The 19,683-nt window shown below is 42.0% G+C and overlaps 1 protein-coding gene across 2 annotated transcripts in view; it reads left to right on the plus strand.

Moving 5' to 3' along the window:
* The window catches only part of MARCHF10 (membrane associated ring-CH-type finger 10), a 43,705-nt gene extending 29,852 nt beyond the window's left edge, over window positions 1-13,853 (plus strand). Inside the window, exons 10-11 of one of the 2 annotated variants that reach the window (XM_089674607.1) lie at window positions 8,745-8,787; window positions 13,625-13,853. In XM_089674607.1, the coding sequence (XP_089530733.1) occupies window positions 8,745-8,787; window positions 13,625-13,653 (72 nt within the window). In that variant the 3' untranslated portion in view covers window positions 13,654-13,853. The remainder of the gene's footprint in view (window positions 1-8,744; window positions 8,788-13,624) is intronic. The other variant, XM_089674608.1, reaches the window with a different exon arrangement.
* The last annotated feature ends 5,830 nt before the right edge of the window (window positions 13,854-19,683 follow it).

A 19,683-nucleotide genomic window follows, 5' to 3' on the forward strand; every position in this document is an offset into this window, starting at 1 on the left:
CCCTGACACCAGCAGCACTCATGCAGCCCCACAGAAGAACACTGCCCACCACCATGTTTCACTCTAGACACCAATCATTTTTCTTTGTATTCCTCACCTTTTGCAATGCCATACAGTTTTGAAGCAATCAGTTACAAAATCATTTATCTTGGTCTCATCACTCTAGAGTACAGACTTCCAGTAGTGTTCTTCTTTTTCAGCATGGGCCCTGGCAAATTCTAGGTGGGCTTTTTTGTGCATGGGCTTTAGGAGAGGCTTCCTTCGTGGACGACATGACATTCGTCTGCAGTGTAAGCCATATTGTGTCACATGAAACAATCACCCCAGTTTGGCTTTCTACTTCTTTAGCTAACTGCAGTAAACTTGCATGGCAATTTTCTTCAACCCTTCTCATCAGAAGACTCTCCTGTTGAGGTGTTAACTTCCATGGACAGCCTGGACATCTCTGTGAGATGGTTGCAGTTTCATCTTTGTTAAATTTTTGTACTCCTTTTCTACAGTATTCCGACTGATAAGTAAAGCTTTGCTGATCTTCTTGTATCATTCACTTTCTTTTGTAAAGAAATTATTTTCTTTCTCAGGCCTTTTTTTCCATGTGGTGTCATTGCTGACAGCATGAAATGAGATGGGGTTTTCTTTAAGTAACGCCCTTTTATAATCAACTGTCTGCTGGACACCTGTTTAATGAATAATTAGACTTACCTGTAGTTGATTTCTTGTTAATTAAGATTTTTTTGTCTAAAATTTAGCTTTGCTCACAAGACTTTCATTGGGGTGTATTCATTTTTGCAACATGGTCTTGAATGAATGTTAAGAGAAATACTTTTTTGTGTGTGCAAATTAACAAATTTTGTTTGCAGTCAATGGCCCGCATTTGTGGGAGTATTTTGTAGTATAGTATCTGAAAGGAAATAAAGGTTTTTCTGACAAATCTGTTGGGGTGTACTTATTTATGCTGAGCACTGTATATCCGATCTGTGTTTTCAATACAACTTGTGCTGTGCCAAATATTAGGGCCAAGCATCAAAAAATCCTGTGAAGCCACGTTTCTTTGTGTACCTCCTAATACGAAATGTATTTTGGTTGACTTGTGGAAAAAGAGCTGCAAATACGTTGTGTTTCTTTTAAGGATGCAATAGACTTTGGCAGACCTTAAATTCTGGGATTCTAAGCTATTTTGCTTTTGAAAAAGTGCTTGTAAGCTTAATATGCATTAACGTTGTATTAATGAACTGTCCGGCTCATATTTCTGGTACTTTGGCTTCAGGTCCTCAATTCTCTCTATCTGGGCCATGAATGATTTGTCTTTCAGCATCCAATGTGTCAACCTCCTTATTGCTGCCTAGTTTCTTGGATCTGCTTAGAAATGTCTGGCAAAGATTATGTTAGGTGTGGTTAGTGGTGGACACTTGGCAAGTCTTTGACCCCACAGCACAGGCTGTCCCAAGCAGAGGGCTCTATCAGGGTTTTATTAGCTAGGAAATGGTAGGGAGTATCGGCCTCTGTTTGTTCTTGTGTTAGCCTCATGCAGAAGAGTTCCTAGGTTGTCCAGCTAGCAGTCGCTGGGGTGCTAAAGCTTTCAAGTCTTCTTCATGATCATCTCTGTTGAGAAAAGTGGAAGGCTGCTTGGATTGGCTGTGATGTTTTTTGTATTGATAGATATTGGCTTGAGTGGCGCTCCAGCTCAGTTAATTCACCCAGCTCAGGAATAGCCATATGAAGTCCTGCCTTCAGTATTTTGTACTTACTAACCCAAGAAAAGTATGCAACTAGTGAAGTCAGTTCTCCACATCTGCATACTTGTTCTGGGTCAAAAACCAAGAAAGTATTGAAGTCAGACAGCATTACCACCTAGAAACTAGCATTTTCAAAAGGAAGGCACACTAAATGTGTGACATGCTACAGGTTTCTTTAAATCAAAACTATACTCACCTCCCCTTCAGCAATGAAATGTCCACAAGCTCCCTTACCAGCGTTGACTTCTTCTTGCCGGCTTCTTCTGAGTGCAGGATGTTCTGCCATCTTGACTGAACTGGCCAGGATGACATGACTATGTGCATGCACATAGGAGTTAATTAATCCCAGAACTCAGCAGCTCAGTGTACAGATTGAGAAGTTTGCGAGGAGGAAGATAAGAATCTTTTATTACAAGAGATTTACTAAAACTGGAGAGTGCAAAATCTGGTGCAGCTCTGCAGAGAAACCAATCAGGTTCCAGGTTATTTTTTGTTAAAACTCAACTGAACAAGCTGAAGTTAGAAGCTGATTGGCTACCATACACAGCTGCACCAGATTTTGCACTCTCCAGTTTTAGTAAATCAACCCCTATGTCTTTCTGCTATAAAAAAAAAACTTCATTCTTGCAGATTTTTAAATTTAGCATAAAGTTAGGCTTTCAAGGATACATTTACTTTTAGTATGCAGAACAGAAGTTTTAACTTTCCTGATCTGCATACATGTTCCAAGTCAGGAATAACTGAAGTGATTGGATCAAGATAAGTCAAGGAACTACGTTTTTTCTGAAGTAGGTCATCAATGGAAGCCTTCATGTTTTTATTGGTGCAGGATTCCTTTAACCTCTTCACACTGGCAGCACACAAATGTGCGGCCTCCTGGCATCTGGGCCTAGACACTGAGCGGCTGCATATTTGCGTGCAATTAACAAAAAACATATGTGTTGAGAGCATGCACCCTGAGCGCTCCCAGCACACATGTCCGGTGCTCACGGAAAGTTTCCGGTCTGCTCTTTCGATCAGGTCCTTTCCCGATCATGTGACCGCCGTGACAACACGTCACGGCGGTCACATGATCCCTAAACCCCGCCTCACCTGTCCCGCCTCTGAATCTCTTAAAGGGCCGGGAGGTGCTGGCAGGAAGGGGTTTGTTTTGTGAAGCAGGTATATCTAAGTACTGTTTGCAAAATCTTCTAAGTAGACATTCACACATTTTCTCTGTTTTGGTCATAGTGACTTCCAAAAATTAGTTTTCTAATTCCTGAGGCCAAGAGAAATCACAACTAAGTAGCAGAGCAACAGTGTTTTTAGCAAAAGATGCTCAAATTACACTCTGAAAAAGACTATTTTATATTATACTACTCCCGATACCCTTCAGTACAAGCTGCTGTTGGTTTTAAAATGTTGCATCCTCCAAAACCCTGGAGAGTAGAATTCACTGTCTTTTGGAAAGTCAATAATCCTTCATATTTTCTTTCAGGGAACTTCAATATATTTTGAAATTAAATTAGGCACATCAAGTTGCTTCAACGTTATCATAAAATACAGAAAATATCCAATGAGATAAGCGAAATAAGATTTTCCCCTACACTTACCACTGAATGACATTACCAAAATTGTTTTACAGCTGCTGCAAACAGAAGAAACAAATCAAGTCTGTTCTAATATACAGTGACCTGTCACTATGATCAGGGATGTGTTTGCATTCATAGCTGATAGTATAAAATTGAGATATATTGAAATATTTTGGCGATAAAATAAAAAAAAGACCACTTGGCTGCCTCAGCATTTGAAAAGAGGCAATGAGCAGCCCTCCACTAAACTCACTTAAAGTGAACTTGTCAGGGTAAGAATATGCAGGTTGGCATTGCTGTCTTGTTTTTGAAGGTTCATGCATTTGTATAGTCATTATTATCCTTGCAATTCATTGTCCTAGAACAAGCGTGCACATTTATGCTTTTGTGACACTAATAAGCAAAAGCGTGCTCAGTGACTCAACTAAGTAGTAAAGGATCATAGTGAAGGATCATAGCCCTGGAGCCTTCATCTTCAAAAAAACAAGTCAGCAATGGCAGTTTGCATATTCCTATCCAAACAGGTTCACTTTCATTGAGTTTTCAATGTGTTATGCAAGTCTTAAACAGCAACATGCAACAACAAAAAGCTTACCTCTTACAGACGTGAATAATTCGATGTTCTCTGTAGAGCTGTGTAAAATGTTGGCACTAAATAAATACAAGAAATAAATAATTATAAACAGAATTGTGTGGCATGTCATTTTTTTGGGGGGGTGGAGCGGGTATCTACTTTTGACAGGTACCCGCTCCCATTTCCTCTCCCCCATCCCCCTTGCAGTCTTTTGGGACATGTCACAGTTCCTATAGGACTTTGGGATGATTCACAAAGAGCAGCGCTGCTCGCACATGCACAATGGGCCTCAGGGCCTGGTCTGTGCACAATTTGGCACGGTACCACTTTTTTATTTTCTATTTATTTATTATCACTCCCACGTTTTGTCACTTTTTCTTGCTTTTGTGTGTGTTTTTCACAGGATGGAGGGTGTGGGTCCTCGGGCCTTCCCTGAAGTCTAGGGGGAGGATGTGTGGCCTTTTGGTTCCTTCCTCCCCTGATCCCTAGGGGGTTTTCTCTTCGGGAGAGCCCCCTGACCAAGTACTAAGTGTCCGGCTTCGGCTGGACAGAAGGAACGGTGGTCCACCAGGCCTTTTGGCCAGAAGGACCAAATGGGAACCTTGTCCCTGTCAGGAGCTTCGTGCCCCGGGGGATCAGGGTAGTGGTCCAGCCCCTTTAGGGGTAGGACAAAAGCACACCCCTAAGTGCACTTTTTCGTGTGGTGTTCGCACTTGCACTTTTTTTGTGATCACTTACGGGTTTTTCGTTCTAGTTTGCACGTTTGCGGACTTAAAAAAAAAAATGGGCAGCCAGCTGTGAAGCCACTACCTGTCCCAGTTGGGTGCCCACACTTAACATGTTGGTGCCAGGAACCCAAAGACTAGTGAAGAACTAGCTCGGGTGAGGACGGCGCTGGATTCATGGACAAGTAGGTGTCCTAATATTAAAAGTCAGCAGCTACAGGATTTGTAGCTGCTGATTTTTAAATTTCTGTTACAGAGTGGAGAAACGCTTTAGACACTAAAAAAGCTGCTAAAAGAAGCACTGGATAAAAAAACACACCATAACAAAACACATCTGAAATGAGGTATATATAGATAGAGATATATATAGGCCATTGCCTATATATATATATATATATATATATATATATATATATATATATATAGGCAATGGCCTATACATAAGTTTCCTTAATAAACCTCTATGATTCACATTCAGGATTCCTTATGTTAGGATGGGAAATTTACCATTACAAAGCTGTTTTTAAAGTTTTGTGTAACGCATGGTATCTCCATATTCTTTTATTTTGTTATTGAATAAAACTATGTATTTTAATTCCTAATGTGTGATCCTTGGGCACCTCAAAAGTCCATTTTATTTATTCTGTTCAATTTTGGCTATATTTGTTTTGTACCCGCTACAGTACAATCGGCTTTCTAGGTCATTTTTTTATATAAAAATATATTCTTTAGTAAATACAGACCACTGTATTTTTTATAATATATTAATATTTGAATAAGGAATCGTATATTCCTTTCTTTTAATAATGTTGTATGGCCAGGATAGCATTATGGCTTCAGTATTTTATAACACCATTAAGTTATAAAAACTGTGTTTCTAATGTAGGCAATATAACATACTGCTGATAGAACAGGCATTATAAAACACTGTCACTAGCACTTAAATCATTCACACTCTAATAACACAAGACAATTGTTATCGAAATGGCACAGTCCTGCAGACTTTACAGTACACCACAGAGAATGATAGATTTATGAAATCATGAAGGCCACTGTTATATTCTTCAATAGCACAGAATGAGTTCAAAGCTAGATATACTGTATCTATTCATAACTTTTAGCCTATGTTTATTATTACATTGGTGTTGCATATAGAAATTAGGATTGTTTTAAAATTTGGTTTATAGAAAAACATGCACATACAATTTGAAATTTAGGATTTTAAAGAGGAAGCAAACTCTGAAAGTTGTGCCCAAATAAGGGCAGGCTGGAAAAAAAAGGACTTTTCCCCAAAATTGCCTGTGGTTCCCCTGATCCTTTGCCCAAGGGGCGGACTGACCATTTGAGCACTCGGATACTGCCCGAGGGCCCGGGGTCAGTAGGGGGCCCCATGAGATGCCCCTGGTACTTTTTTTTTTTAATAGGCTTTTTTGGGTGTGGGCAAGGACACAGGGGCCCCATGAGTTGTCAGTCTGCCCCTGCTTTGCCCATTGCTAATTTACCATCCTCTGTTCTGCTTTCTGTGGGGACAACCATCTTGGTAGAGGTAGGACTTTGCTTTCTCATTTCAGAGTTCCCAGCAAAGAGACAGACTAGGAGTCAGAGGCAGTAGTGCCTTATGTCTCACACTGCAGATATACAGCTATGAGGCTTAGGTGCCGTTCAGATATCGCACTGCAAGAACGAGAACCTGTGATTGTGAAAGCCCCATGAGTTGTCAGTCCGCCCCTGGATCCAGCTATGTGATCGCCCTAGCTAGTTCTTCACTGGATCTTCTGGGTTCAGTCTTCTGGGTTCTGTGACATGTTCCAGAAGACTGCAGCGAGGTAATGAAGAAGAACTTGTGCTCAGATCGCCTAGTCGATCCGAGCGGAAGTGGTAGCACGTATCTGTCAATATCAGATACCTGCTCCCTCCCCCCCCCCAAAAAATGATATGCCAAATATGATAGAGGAAGACTTAAAGCAGAACTTCCTCTTTTGGGTAAAGTTCCACTTTAGGCTACTACTGTTTAACCCCTTGGCGCCGGCGCCTCTCGGCTCTTTAAGGATTCCTGTAGCCGGGAGATGGGGCAGGGTTTTAGGGTCATGTGATTGCCGTGATTCGCTGTCACGGCGGTCACATGATTGAGAAAGGTCCCAAACAAAAGAGGAGATTGGGACATTTCCGTGAGTACCAAACATGTGTGCTGGGAGCACGCAGAGAGCGTGCTCTCAGCACATATGGTTTTTTTTAATAGAACGCAAATGTGCGGCTGCTCCAAGTCTAGGCCCAGACGCCGGGAGGCCGGGCCGTACATTTGCGTTCACCTAGCGCCAAGAGGTTAAGCACAGTTAACAAACGAGCCCCATTACATAGCAAATCTTCACTTTTGAGCTAAAGTTAATTTTTAGCTCTGATATTTTTGTTTAAAGTGGTAGTAAACTTGATGACTAAAAAAAAAACTTTTCCCCTGCAAGGCATTGTCATAATGTGCTAGTATGCATTGTATTATGTGAAACGTACCTTAAAACATCGCTGACAGGGCTTCCATCTTCACTTGGTCCTTCTTCCAGGTTTGCAGACTCCAGCGTCAGCTCGGGCACACTGCTCTGGATGGCTGTGCACAGCCATCCAGAGCAGTGTGACTACAGTGCAGCACACTGACATGGCCCCCTTGTAAAACACTCCTGCACACAGTTAACCCTTTGATTGCCCCTCATGTTAACCCCTCCCTGCCCTGGTGCCATTAGTACAGTGTCAGTGCTTTTTTTTTTAGCACTGTATTGGTGTCACTGGGGATGTCAGTGACACCAAGTTAGTTCCCCCAGTATCAGAATGTCCGCCACAGTCCTGCGATAAGTCGATGATCGCCGCCATTACTAGTAATACGAAAAAATAAATTCCAATATATATACCGCCATTTTTAACCACTATAACTTTCACGTAAACCAATGAATTTACATGTATTGGGATTTTTTTTTAGCAAAGACATGTAGCAGAATACATTTTGGTGTAACTTTACGACGAAATTAGATTTTTTTACATTTTTTTACTGGACATGTTTAATAGCAAAAAGTCGAAAATATTGTTTTTTTTTTTTTTCTCAAAATTGTCGATCTTTTTTTTTTATAGTGCAAAAAATAAAAAATGCACAGGCAATTAAATACCACCAAACGAAAGCTCAATTTGTGGGACAAAAAGGCCCTACATTTCATTTGGGTGCAGTGTTGAATGACCGCACAATTGTCAGTTAAAGTAACGCTGCGCCGTAATGCAAAAAATGGCCTGGTCAGGAAGGGGGGGAGGGGGGAAATCCTCAGGAGGGCAATTGGTTAATGTTCAGTATGTATGAAAGCTCTTTTACCTACCAAAATAATTTGTATTTCTGTCCATCCAGTCCTGACATTTACATAGCCCTGACACACACTACGGCCCCATGCACAATGGGCAGTTAGCTGCAGGTGCAGAAAGTGTGCATTTTGGGCATTTGTCCCTGGGCGCACATTGCCCTAAACGTTTGTACTACTAGATGCACCATCCAGCCGTGTCCAGCCACAGCATCTCATATAGTTTGACAGACTGCCAGCAACAGGGCTAAACCTTCCACTCGCACCTAAATGCCAGAGCCTCATGCACTGGGGCAAAACACCCAGTGTGCATGGAGCCTTACAAGTCCTGTCCCTCACCCAGGCTGTGTCAGGACAGTGAAATAAGAAGCAGCAGACTAAACAACTCATTTCTCTGTCACTCTGATTTCTCCTGCTATCAGCATGCATATTGTAACTACAGCTTGCTTGTGCTACTTCTCCCTTTCCCACTCTGGGTGACGTTAATATAGAGTTAAATTCAGGTACTTACACTTCTCTTTAAAAACAAATTTAATAACAGAACTTCATTAGTTTGTGTATTTTTTTTATCTTGTTGGATTTCAATTTTAAAGAATAAGTATGGACTTTCTTTCTATAGCTAAAACATCCAGGTACACATGATAGATGATGTTTCTTACCATTTACTAAGGGTCAGGAAATCAAATGGATACTCTTGGAAGGTGGGCACTGATCCAGCTAACTCTTTAACTGTAACCTTTATGGTACCTGTTTGGGGTATGTAAATAGTGAGTATTGAATGTTAAATAATATAACTGTTCATTTTCCAGATTTCAAGACGATTTTCTTATCTGAGCTTGCGCAGGCGTGAACGTAAGTGAATTCACTTTATGATAAATGTAAATATGTTGGCATGGAAGTGCACCTAACTGAGTCCTATGGCAAAATCACCAGGGCACCAACTTCCTACCCTGATCCCAGGTTCTTACTGATGTCGTGTGATGTGGTGACGTTTTAACGTGATTTGGAGTGCCAGTACAGTGAAATTTGTGCTTTTCAGAAACGATTCTCATAGGCTATAGAGCTTAAAATTGCACTGCACTAAACTCGCACAGGACCCTGTTTTTAAACTGCACCAGCATCACACCATATCCTTGAGAACAGCCTTTATAGGAAACCATGATTTTTCACTTGAAATGCAAATCTATGCATTCTAGAAGACATCAGAACTTGCAATGGGGGCACTTGTGTATGCTCGCTCCCGTGCCAGCTCTGGGTGTCCATAAACACACAGAGCGTGGCTCAGCCCTGCCCTCCACTTCCTCCTCACTGGCAGTGATTGACAGCAGCAGGACCTTCTGCACACAGAAAGTTTTGTACCTTCATGCAATGAATGCATGAAGGTGAAAAACTTTCAGCCTTTAGAACCACTTTAACCACTTGACCTCCAGAGGATTTACCCCTCTTCATGACCAGGCTATTTTTTGCTATACGGCACTACGTTACTTTAACTGACAATTGCGTGGTCATGCAACACTGTACATAAATTAAATTGATGTAATTTGCTTCCCACAAATAGAGCTTTCTTTTGGTGGTATTTGATCACCACTGGGTTTTTTTGTGCTATAAACCAAAAAAGACCAACAATTATGAGAAAAAAAACTTTTTTTTACTTTTTGCTATAAAATATATCCAATACAAAATTTAAAAAATCATCTTTCTTCATAAAATTAGGCCAATATATATTCTGCTACATATTTTTGGTAAAAAAATCCCAATAATCATATATTGATTGGTTAGTGCAAAAGTTATAGCATCTAGAAACTAAGGCATATATACTGGAATTTTTATTTATTTTTATACCAGTAATGGCAGCAATCAGCAGGACAGCAATCAGCGGGACTGCAATATTGTGGCGGACAATCTGACACTTTGTGGGAACCAGTGACCAAAATAAAGTGAACAGTGCTAAAAATATACACTGTCACTGTACTAACAACCCTGGCTTGGAAGGGGTTAAACATCTAGGGCAATCAAAGGGTTAACTGTGTGCCTAACCAGTGTTTATATGTGTACTTTGTGGTGTTTTTATTAAGGGATGTGCTGGATTTTATCCCCTGCTTTGCACGGAAACAAAATCCAACACACTGACAGGACATAGCTCTGTCTTGTTTAGATAGGCAGAGCAGTGTTCTGTCTCTCTCCATTCTGATCAGCAAGTGTCAGATGTCATCCATTGGCTGGCACCCACTGATGGGCGTCTGCTGTGACTAATCATAGCAGAAGCAGCGGCAAGGGGGGTGTGAGCACACGTCCTACCAGGAAATATACATGATTCTGCATACAGAGGCTGCCCTGTAGCAGTAGGGTGGTCGTCAACTGGTTAGGTGATAAATGCATATAAAGGTCAATATTTTATTGGCAGCATTTCAAAGTAAAATTAATACAATATTATGCATATTTTGTTGCTTTCTGGATTCTTTTTAGCTTCCTGCCTGACGTAGCAGCTGGCACAGGACTACAGGTTCCTTGCTTCCTCATGCCACCACTATCAGTTACTGGGGTTCTGGCTGGTGCTGAATGAGAAAATATGTCCTGTAGGCAGGTCTCAGTGTGAGCTAACAAGCAGAACACAATGACGCTGTGTGCTAGCACATCAGTTTGCAGTGCACCATGGGAGTGCGCTTTCCTATAGTGACAATGCTGCCCCTGCTTAGGGAGCTACTAAAGCTGGCCATACATTAGTAGATTTTTTTAATGAATGCTCATACGAACATTTGTAGGAAAATTCTTGATACACTTGATGACTTGGCGAACAGCGCTTGAAACTACTTCAAAATTCTGTTTGCTTTTAATATTTGATTTTGGAATGAATTGCCCTTCTCGAATGAAAACCACATATGTTCACTGGAGAAAAAAAATTCCTTCACGCTTCTCAAATTTTCCTGTTACTGTGTTCAAAAACAGCCGTTTACTTGACCACCAAAAAAGATTTGAAAGTTGAACAAATTCTTCTTAAAATGAAAAATTGCGAGTGACATTCTGTTAGTGTATGGCCAGCTTTAGGCAGCACTGTCACCCGAGGATAGGACAGGATGTAAATGCCAATGCTTATTTGCATCGCTACAAGGGGGGGATATCCTCCTGCGCTTGATATGGGTACGCCCCTATCTACCAGCTGCAATCACTCAACCTCAACCAATAAGTCGTAAATACCATGTATAAAATAGTGAAGCGCTCCCAAATTACCTAAAAAAAATTCCCTCTATGCATACCATGAATACCAACTGAACTTAAAAGTAATCGATACCATAAGGTGATGAAAAACATATAAACTAAGTCTATTAGTGAAAAACTAGAATACATAAACACCCCTCATATATACCAATTACTATTGCCTCATAATTAATCCACGCCATTCCCAGTTCGAGATTACGTCACTTCCGGTCACGTGGGGACGTTTGTCCGGACGCAGCGGCCATATTTGTTTCCCTCCCTGTATGAGAATACACCCATGATGTGAGGTGGAAAGCGCTGTATACAAGGATTACATGTGAGTGGGAAAAGTATGTTATGCCAAATTACTCCTAATAAACGGTGTTACACTATGGGAAGCTTTTGTTTGTGTCCTATATGACGTTTGAGAGGAGGTGGAGTGGAAGTCCTGAGGTCCCTTGCTGAGCTGCCTGGAGTAAAAGGATTGCCTTTGAGGAGGTTTTTTTGCCTTGTGGCCCTGTGGGTCGAGGAGGGGAGGTGAGCAGGCATTGCTGCCATTGGAGGATTCCTTTTTGAGCACTAGAAGTGAAGATCACAGAGTGTTTTCACATTTTGCATGGACTTTTTGAGTTTATTCTGGACACTGAGTTCATTTATTTTATCACTGAATTAAGTAGTTATCTATTTAATTTTATTCTGTTATAGGGTTTATCACAGGATATATGTATTACATATTTTGTTGAAGAATCACTATTTATTTTGATCTATAGGTTTGTCACAATTTATCACGATTTCTCACATTTTTTATTATGAATTAGTATTATTATGAAAATTGATTTTATCACTGATATTTGAGTATTTATCAAGAATTTATATTTGTTATTTTCCATCACAGATTAATTATGAGGCAATAGTAATTGGTATATATGAGGGGTGTTTATGTATTCTAGTTTTTCACTAATAGACTTAGTTTATATGTTTTTCATCACCTTATGGTATCGATTACTTTTAAGTTCAGTTGGTATTCATGGTATGCATAGAGGGAATTTTTTTTAGGTAATTTGGGAGCGCTTCACTATTTTATACATGTTATTTGCATCGCTGATTACCCTTGCATGTGCAACATATTTTCCGAACATGCAGATTTTGCATTCGCAGAGCATATTTGATGAGCGTGCGTGCGTGAGTAAACGCCAAGGCTTTTTAAAGTTTCAAGAGTACAGCTGTATAAAGTCATTCACTTGTACGCCAGGCTGTTCCCCTTTGGCGCAGGAAAGCGTCTGGAGAATAACACTTTCTGTGTAATCTAGGCTATTGAAACCACATGAGGGATGAGAATGGGCAAAGAAATAGGTAAACTTGTTAACTGGTAAAATTTTGTGATTTCAGCAGCTACCCAATCAGACAATTCCATGCTTTTCAGTTAGACCACGGGTCTCCAAACTTTCTAAGCAAGGAGCCAATTTATTGTGCTTCAGACTTTAGGGGGGTCAGACAGTTGCCATTGGGAGTAGAAAATGTCCTGGAATCAGGGGGAATATGGAAAAACAAAATGGTTGGCCGCACAAACAGCGATGTGGTAGATGAAATCCTTTATTGGAATTCTTTACATACAATATGATAAGAACATGACAGCTCCAAGACAGGACAGAGGAGCAGTAGACGCGTTTCACACGAACGCATCACTATAGTCAAAATCAGTGATGAATAATCATGTGTTCGTGTGAAACGCGTCTACTGCTCCTCTGTCCTGTCTTGGAGCTGTCATGTTCTTATCATATTGCATGTAAAGGATTCCAATAAAGGATTTCATCCACCACATCGCTGTTTGTGCGGCCAACCATTCTGTTTTTCCATTGCATCTGTGATCACGGATTGGGCCACCACCTGCATGTCTGTGGAGGGGTTATGCAGATTCGGCACTCACCTGGAGCGGATCTTTTGCTCTATCGGGAAATATGCAATGTCTCATGTTTGGTATTAGGGAAAGTATTAGTGCCCCATGGTTGGTGTCAGTGGGAGGAACAGTGCCCCATTGTTGATGTCACCAGGGGCGGACTGACCATCTGGAAAATCGGGCACTGTCCGAGGGCCTGGGTTCAGTAGGGGCCCCATAAGATGCCCCTGGTACCTTTTTCATAGGCTTTTTTGAGTTTGGGCAAGGACACAGGGGCCCCATGATCCCTTATTGCCCAGGGGCCCCATGAGTTGTCAGTCCGCCCCTGGATGTCACTGAGATGAATAGTGTCTTATCATTGGTGCCAGTGGAAGGAATAGTGCCCCATCATTGGTGTCAGTGGAAGAAATTGTGCCCCAAGGGCCAGACAAAGGAAAGCGATGGGCCACATTCGGCCCCCAGGCTGCAGTTTGGAGACCAATGAGTTAGACCATAGTGCTCTAATATTCCTTAGTGCCTTTACTTGGCCTCTGAAGAATAAGATAAGCCAAAAACTGCCGCTATGTAAAATTTATGACAAAATATTTCTCTTAACAGGTTCTAGAGAAGACAACCAGGACACCTAAAAATGTTAATTCAACTGAAATTGGGCTGTAAAGCTCTACGAAAAGTATTTGCTGTGAAGATGTTACAGAATCCGAAGTCCTCCATCCTCATCTGCAGTTCATTCCAATATGGACCACTACATGGACAAGTTCTTACACTTTAATGGCAGATTTACTCTAAGCCTAATCAATAAAATCATTACTTATGTATTTTTTAAAAATGTATTTGACTCATATATGAAAAAATATTTAGAGTTACATAAGATAAGGTTGAGATGATGAAAGAAGTGAGTTTAACCATTTCCATACCGGGCACTTTTACCCCCTTCCCTCCCAGGCCATTTTTCAGGTTTCAGCGCTCTCACACTTTGAATGACAATTGCGCGGTCATACAACATTGAAGAAAATGATAAAATTTTAGTTTGGCTACACACAACTAGAGCTTTTTTTTGGTGGTATTTATTCACCACCAGGGTTTTTATTTTTTGCTAAATTAACAAAAAAAGACAGAAAATTTTGAAAAAAAAACGTTTTTCTTTGTTTCTGTTATAAAAGTTTGCAAATAAATAATTGTTCTTCATAAATTTAGGCCGAGATGTATTCTGCTACATGTCTTTGGTGAAAATAACCCAAATTAGGATGTATTTTTTAGCTTGTAGGGAAGTTATAGAGTTCACAAACTATGGTGTAGATCTGAATATTGATCAATCCTGAAGTACTGACAGCCAATCTAATTTCTTGAGGTCCAAGAATGTCAGAACAGTACAGATATCCCACAAATGACCCCTTTTTGCAAAGTAGACAGTCCGACGTACTTCATAAGAGGCATGGCGAGTTTTTTGAAGTTGTATTTTTTTTGTCATTTTTCGGAAAATGAAAAAATTAAAAAAATAATTTTCACTATTTTTTTTTTTTACATACTGTCACCAGTGCAGTACAGCGTCATCATATAACTGGCATGGTGGTGATCAGGGACACTGATTGGTGACAGTATGAAAAAAAAAATATATATATTTTTTTAATTTTTTTTATTTTTAATTTTTTATTAGTTTTTTTCTTTTTTTTTAAGTTTTTTTTTTCATATTTCACTATGTCCAAAGTAGTACAATGTTACCATAGTAACATTGTACTACTTTGGGGAAGTGATCAGTGTTTTTTTTTTTGTTTTTTTTTTACACAATGTTACCATAGTAACATTGTACTACTTTGTGTACAAAAAAAAAAAAAATACCGATCACTTCTCCAATTTGCTTATAGCAAAGAATTACTTTGCTATAAACAAGCATTTCCTGAATGACATCGATTCATTCAGGGTTTTTTTTTTTTTTTTTTGTGCTTAGCTGTGATTTGGCCACAGCTAATCACATGACATGTGCATGTGATCGCTGCGACCATTCACAGTTAGACACTAGTATACAATGAATGGCCTGAATGAAGCCATCCATTGTATACAACTGTCATGTGACCTGCTGTGATTGGTCACAGCAGGTCACATGGTACCGGCAACGGGGGGCCGATACTCAGATCTGTAATCGGCCGTGTCCGAGGTGCACGACCGGTGACAGATCACGCCGCTGCCCGGCTCTTCAAGCGCGAAAACTGCGCATGCCCGGGAGAACGCCATATGGCGTCCACCCGGAAATCTACAGCATTTTGCCAGGCCGCCAAACAGCTATTGGCCAGGTGGCTATTGGTTAAAGCAGAACTCCAGTTAGAATTTTTTTTTTACCATGCTTTGCCCCCACTGCATGGATCAGCTGCTTTTGTTTTTTCTAGGCGTGAGGACTAAGCTCATACTCACCTGATCCACCGATCCTCTGGAAAACCGTGCTCCCCCGTGTTCAAGCAGTGGTGGACCGTTCCTGTCTGTGAAGCGTGCATGGAACGTGCTGACGGCAAGAATAGCCTATTTATAAAACCACGGGGGGGACCCCATTTGGCGGCCGATTCCACCACAGAACGCGAACTATTCAAGTGAATCGTGCCATGAGGCAACCGAGTCTAGTGCCGGCTTATAGACACTGAGGAGACCCAGGGAACATTATCAGAGAATACTGACTCCTTTCTCCTCTTTTTAGCCATGAAAATTAAAAAGGACAGAATAGGATGACATAAATGGCATGAGCTCATAATGATGAAGAATCATAAAATAAGTACATTTTCTGTGCAATTTAGAAGAAATAAGTCAAAATTGAAAAAAGGGACTTTAAGTCCCTGGAAATAGGCATAGTTGTGACAAAAATGTGAGGTAAAAATGTCCCCAATTGTAGTCTGTCCATGCTCACCTGTCCTGAGGAAAGTCCCACTCCTCTCATTTACCTCACGGTGACTGAAGGCGGGAAAACTCCCTCATACAAGTCTATGCCGTGGGGAGCGGCGCCATCTAGTGCCTAATTTTATGTACTGCACCGAACGGTTATGCTGCAGCACACAGGGTACTGTACAGTAAACACAGTGGACACATTGTTCTCCTTAGATCAGGGGTCTCCAAACATTTGAAACAAAGGGCCAGTTTACTGCCCTTCAAACTTTAGGGGGGTGTGGATTGTGGCCAGCGGGAGCAGAAAATTCCCCACTGTTAGTATGAGAAGAAAAAACTTTTCTTTGTTTCTGTTTAAAATGTTGCAAATAAGTACATTTTCTTCACTGATGTGCGTTTGATAAGGGTGCACTGATGGGCACTGATAGATGACACTGATGAGACTGCACTGATGGGTACTGATGAGACTGCACTGATGGGTACTGATAGATGGCACTGATGAGGCTGCACTGATGGGTACTGATAGATGGCACTGATGAGGCTGCACTGATGGGTACTGATAGATGGCACTGATGAGACTGCACTGATGGGTACTGATGAGATGGCACTGATGAGACTGCACTGATGGGTACTGATAGATGGCACTGATGAGGCTGCACTGATGGGTACTGATAGATGGCACTGATGAGACTGCACTGATGGGTACTGATGAGATGGCACTGATGAGACTGCACTGATGGGTACTGATAGATGGCACTGATGAGACTGCACTGATGGGTACTGATAGATGGCACTGATGAGGCTGCACTGATGGGTACTGATAGATGGCACTGATGAGACTGCACTGATGGGTACTGATGAGATGGCAATGATGAGGCTGCACTGATGGGCACTGATGAGGCTGCACTGATGAGATGGCACTGATGAGGCTGCACTGATGAGATGGCACTGATGAGGCTGCACTGATGGGTACTGATGACACTGCACTGATGATGCTGCACTTATGGGCACTGATGAGACGGCACTGATGAGGCTGCACTGATAGGCACTGATGAGACTGCACTGATGGGCACTGATGAGACTGCACTGATGGGTACTGATGATATGGCACTGATGAGACTGCACTGATGGGCACTGTGAGACTGCACTGATGGGCACTGATGAGACTGCACTGATGGGTACTGATATGGCACTGATGAGACTGCACTGATGGGTACTGATGATATGGCACTGATGAGGCTGCACTGATGGGTACTGATGATATGGCACTGATGAGGCTGCACTGATGGGTACTGATGATATGGCACTGATGAGACTGCACTGATGGGTACTGATGATATGGCACTGATGAGACAGCACTGATAGATGGCACTGATAGATGGCACTGCTAGGGCTGCACTGATAATCAGAGCATTGATGATAAACACCCTGATTATCAGTGTAAACAAAGCATTGACAACCTTGCCAGGTATCGGCTGTCTCTTCCTCACACGGGCACAGAGTATGAGGAAAAGACTGCCGATAACCGGCAAGTCTGTTAACGTGTGATCAGCTGTAATTGGACACAGCTGATCACATGGTAAACAGCTGCTGTGATTGGCCCTTTGCCACAATCTGTGAAGAGCTGTGTTCAAAGGATACAGCAGTCACAGAGCGCCAGGGGGTGTGCATGAGACACATTCTGGGAGGATGTCTATAGACACCCTCCCAGAATGAGAGAACCACACTGTAGACATCTTTTAGGCTATAGTGCTGTATTAAAGTAGCTAATAAAGTACCGTAGTGTAAGCACCTGACTTCCCATTTGTGCAGCTTACACTATATTGCCAAAAGTATTGGGCCAGCCCTTCAAATCATTGGATTCAGGTGTTCCAATCCCCTCCATGGCCACAGGTGTATAAAATCATCACCTAGACATGCAGACTGCTTCTACAAACATCTGTGAAAGAATGGGTCGCTCTCAGGAGCTCAGTGACCCCAAACGTGGTACCGTGATAGGTTGTCACCTGTGAAATAAGTCCATCTGTGACATTTCCTGGCTACTAAATATTCCACAGTCAACTGTTAGTGGGATTATAACAAATTGGAAGCAACTGGGAACAAAAGCAACTCAGCCACCAAGTGGTAGACCACATAAAATGACAGAGCGGGGTCAGCGCATGCTGATGCGCACAATGCGCAGAAGTCGCCAACTGTCTGCAGAGGCAATAGCTAAAGACCTCCAAACTTCATGTGACCTTCAGATTAGCACAACAACAGTGCGTAGAGAGCTTCATGGAATGGGTTTCCATGGCCGAGCAGCTGCATCCAAGCCTTACATCACCAAGTGCAATGCAAAGTGTCAGATGCCGTGGTGTAAAGCACGCAACCACTGGACTCTAGAGCATTGGAGACGTGTCCTCTGGAGTGACAAATTCCGCCAAACCCAGACACGTCCATCGGATTGCCAGAGAACAGTTCTTGCCTGACTGCATTGTGCCAAGTGTAAAGTTTGGTGGACGGGGGATTATGGTGTGGATTTTTTTTTTTAGGGGTTCGGCTTGGCCCCCTAGTTCCAGTGAAGGGAACTCTTAAGGCGTCAGCATACCAAGACATTCTGGACAATTTCATGCTCCCAATTTTGTGGGAACAGTTTTGGGATGGCCCCTTCCTGTTCTAACATGACTGCACACTAGTGCACAAAGCAAGGTCCATAAAGACATGGAGGAGTGAGTTTGGGGTGGAGGAACTTGACTGGCCTGCACAGAGTCCTGACCTCAACCCGATAGAACACCTTTGGGATGAATTAGAGAGGAGACTGAGAGCTGGGCCTTCTTGTCTGACATCAGTGCCTGACCTCACAAATGTGCTTCTGGAAGAATGGTCAAACCTTCCCATAGACACCCTCCTAAATCTTGTGGACAGCCTTCCCAAAAGTGTTGAAGTTGTTATAGCTGCAAAGGGCGGGGCCAACTCAATATTGAGCCCTATGGATGAAGACTGGGATGCCATTAAAGTTTATGTGCATGTAAAGGCAGGCCGACCAATACTTTTGCCAATATAGTGTATCTCGCTCATTGTTTCTCCACTTCAGTGGTGACAACAGAATGGAGAAAAGAGAGAAAGAGCCGCAATGTCAGGAGGAAGTTGATGAAATTAATGAATCCCTTTGCTTCCTCTATCACTGGTTGGCATATATAAACATATGTGCAGAATATACAGGGCCACCCTCAACAGCTGCTACAACAGGGTGGTTCACCTACAGCCCTGGTGCCCAACCTGTGGCCCTTTGATATATTATGTGTGGCCCTCGGGCCTCAGCAGTCCGTGGTGGGAACATTGATTAGGATAATCATATTGATCTTTACTAGTGTCATGTAACATGTTCCCAGTTCCGTATTGTCTTCTGTAGAATACCCAGCAGAAAATATCCACATGTTCTGACCCTCATTTGCTCTATTAGATCTGCAGATTCTCTCAGTCCTCTCAAGAAATACATATATTGAACATTAGATGTGGCCCTTTGGTGATGTCAGGGGCCACATTTGAGTCCTTCTTTAGCTCATAAGTTGACAACCACTGACCTAGCGGTTCTTTTGCAGTATGCGTGAAGGACAGATGCCCGAGACGCAGACTCCTTGATTTCAGGCATTCGTCCCTGGGCGCCTACTGCCTTAAATGTTCAAACTGCTAGGTGCACCGTCCAGCTGGGGACATGTGGTTGGGGACAGGTGATCATTCTTGGTCCAAGGACAATTATCTGTCTGTAAGCAGTACCGCTAATGTGAAAGAAGCCATGTTAGGCAAAAGGA

Source organism: Staurois parvus, unplaced genomic scaffold (assembly GCF_062004578.1).
Source record: "Staurois parvus isolate SC_StPar_1 unplaced genomic scaffold, SC_StPar_1.0 ptg000151l, whole genome shotgun sequence".
Classification (NCBI taxonomy): domain Eukaryota; kingdom Metazoa; phylum Chordata; class Amphibia; order Anura; family Ranidae; genus Staurois; species Staurois parvus.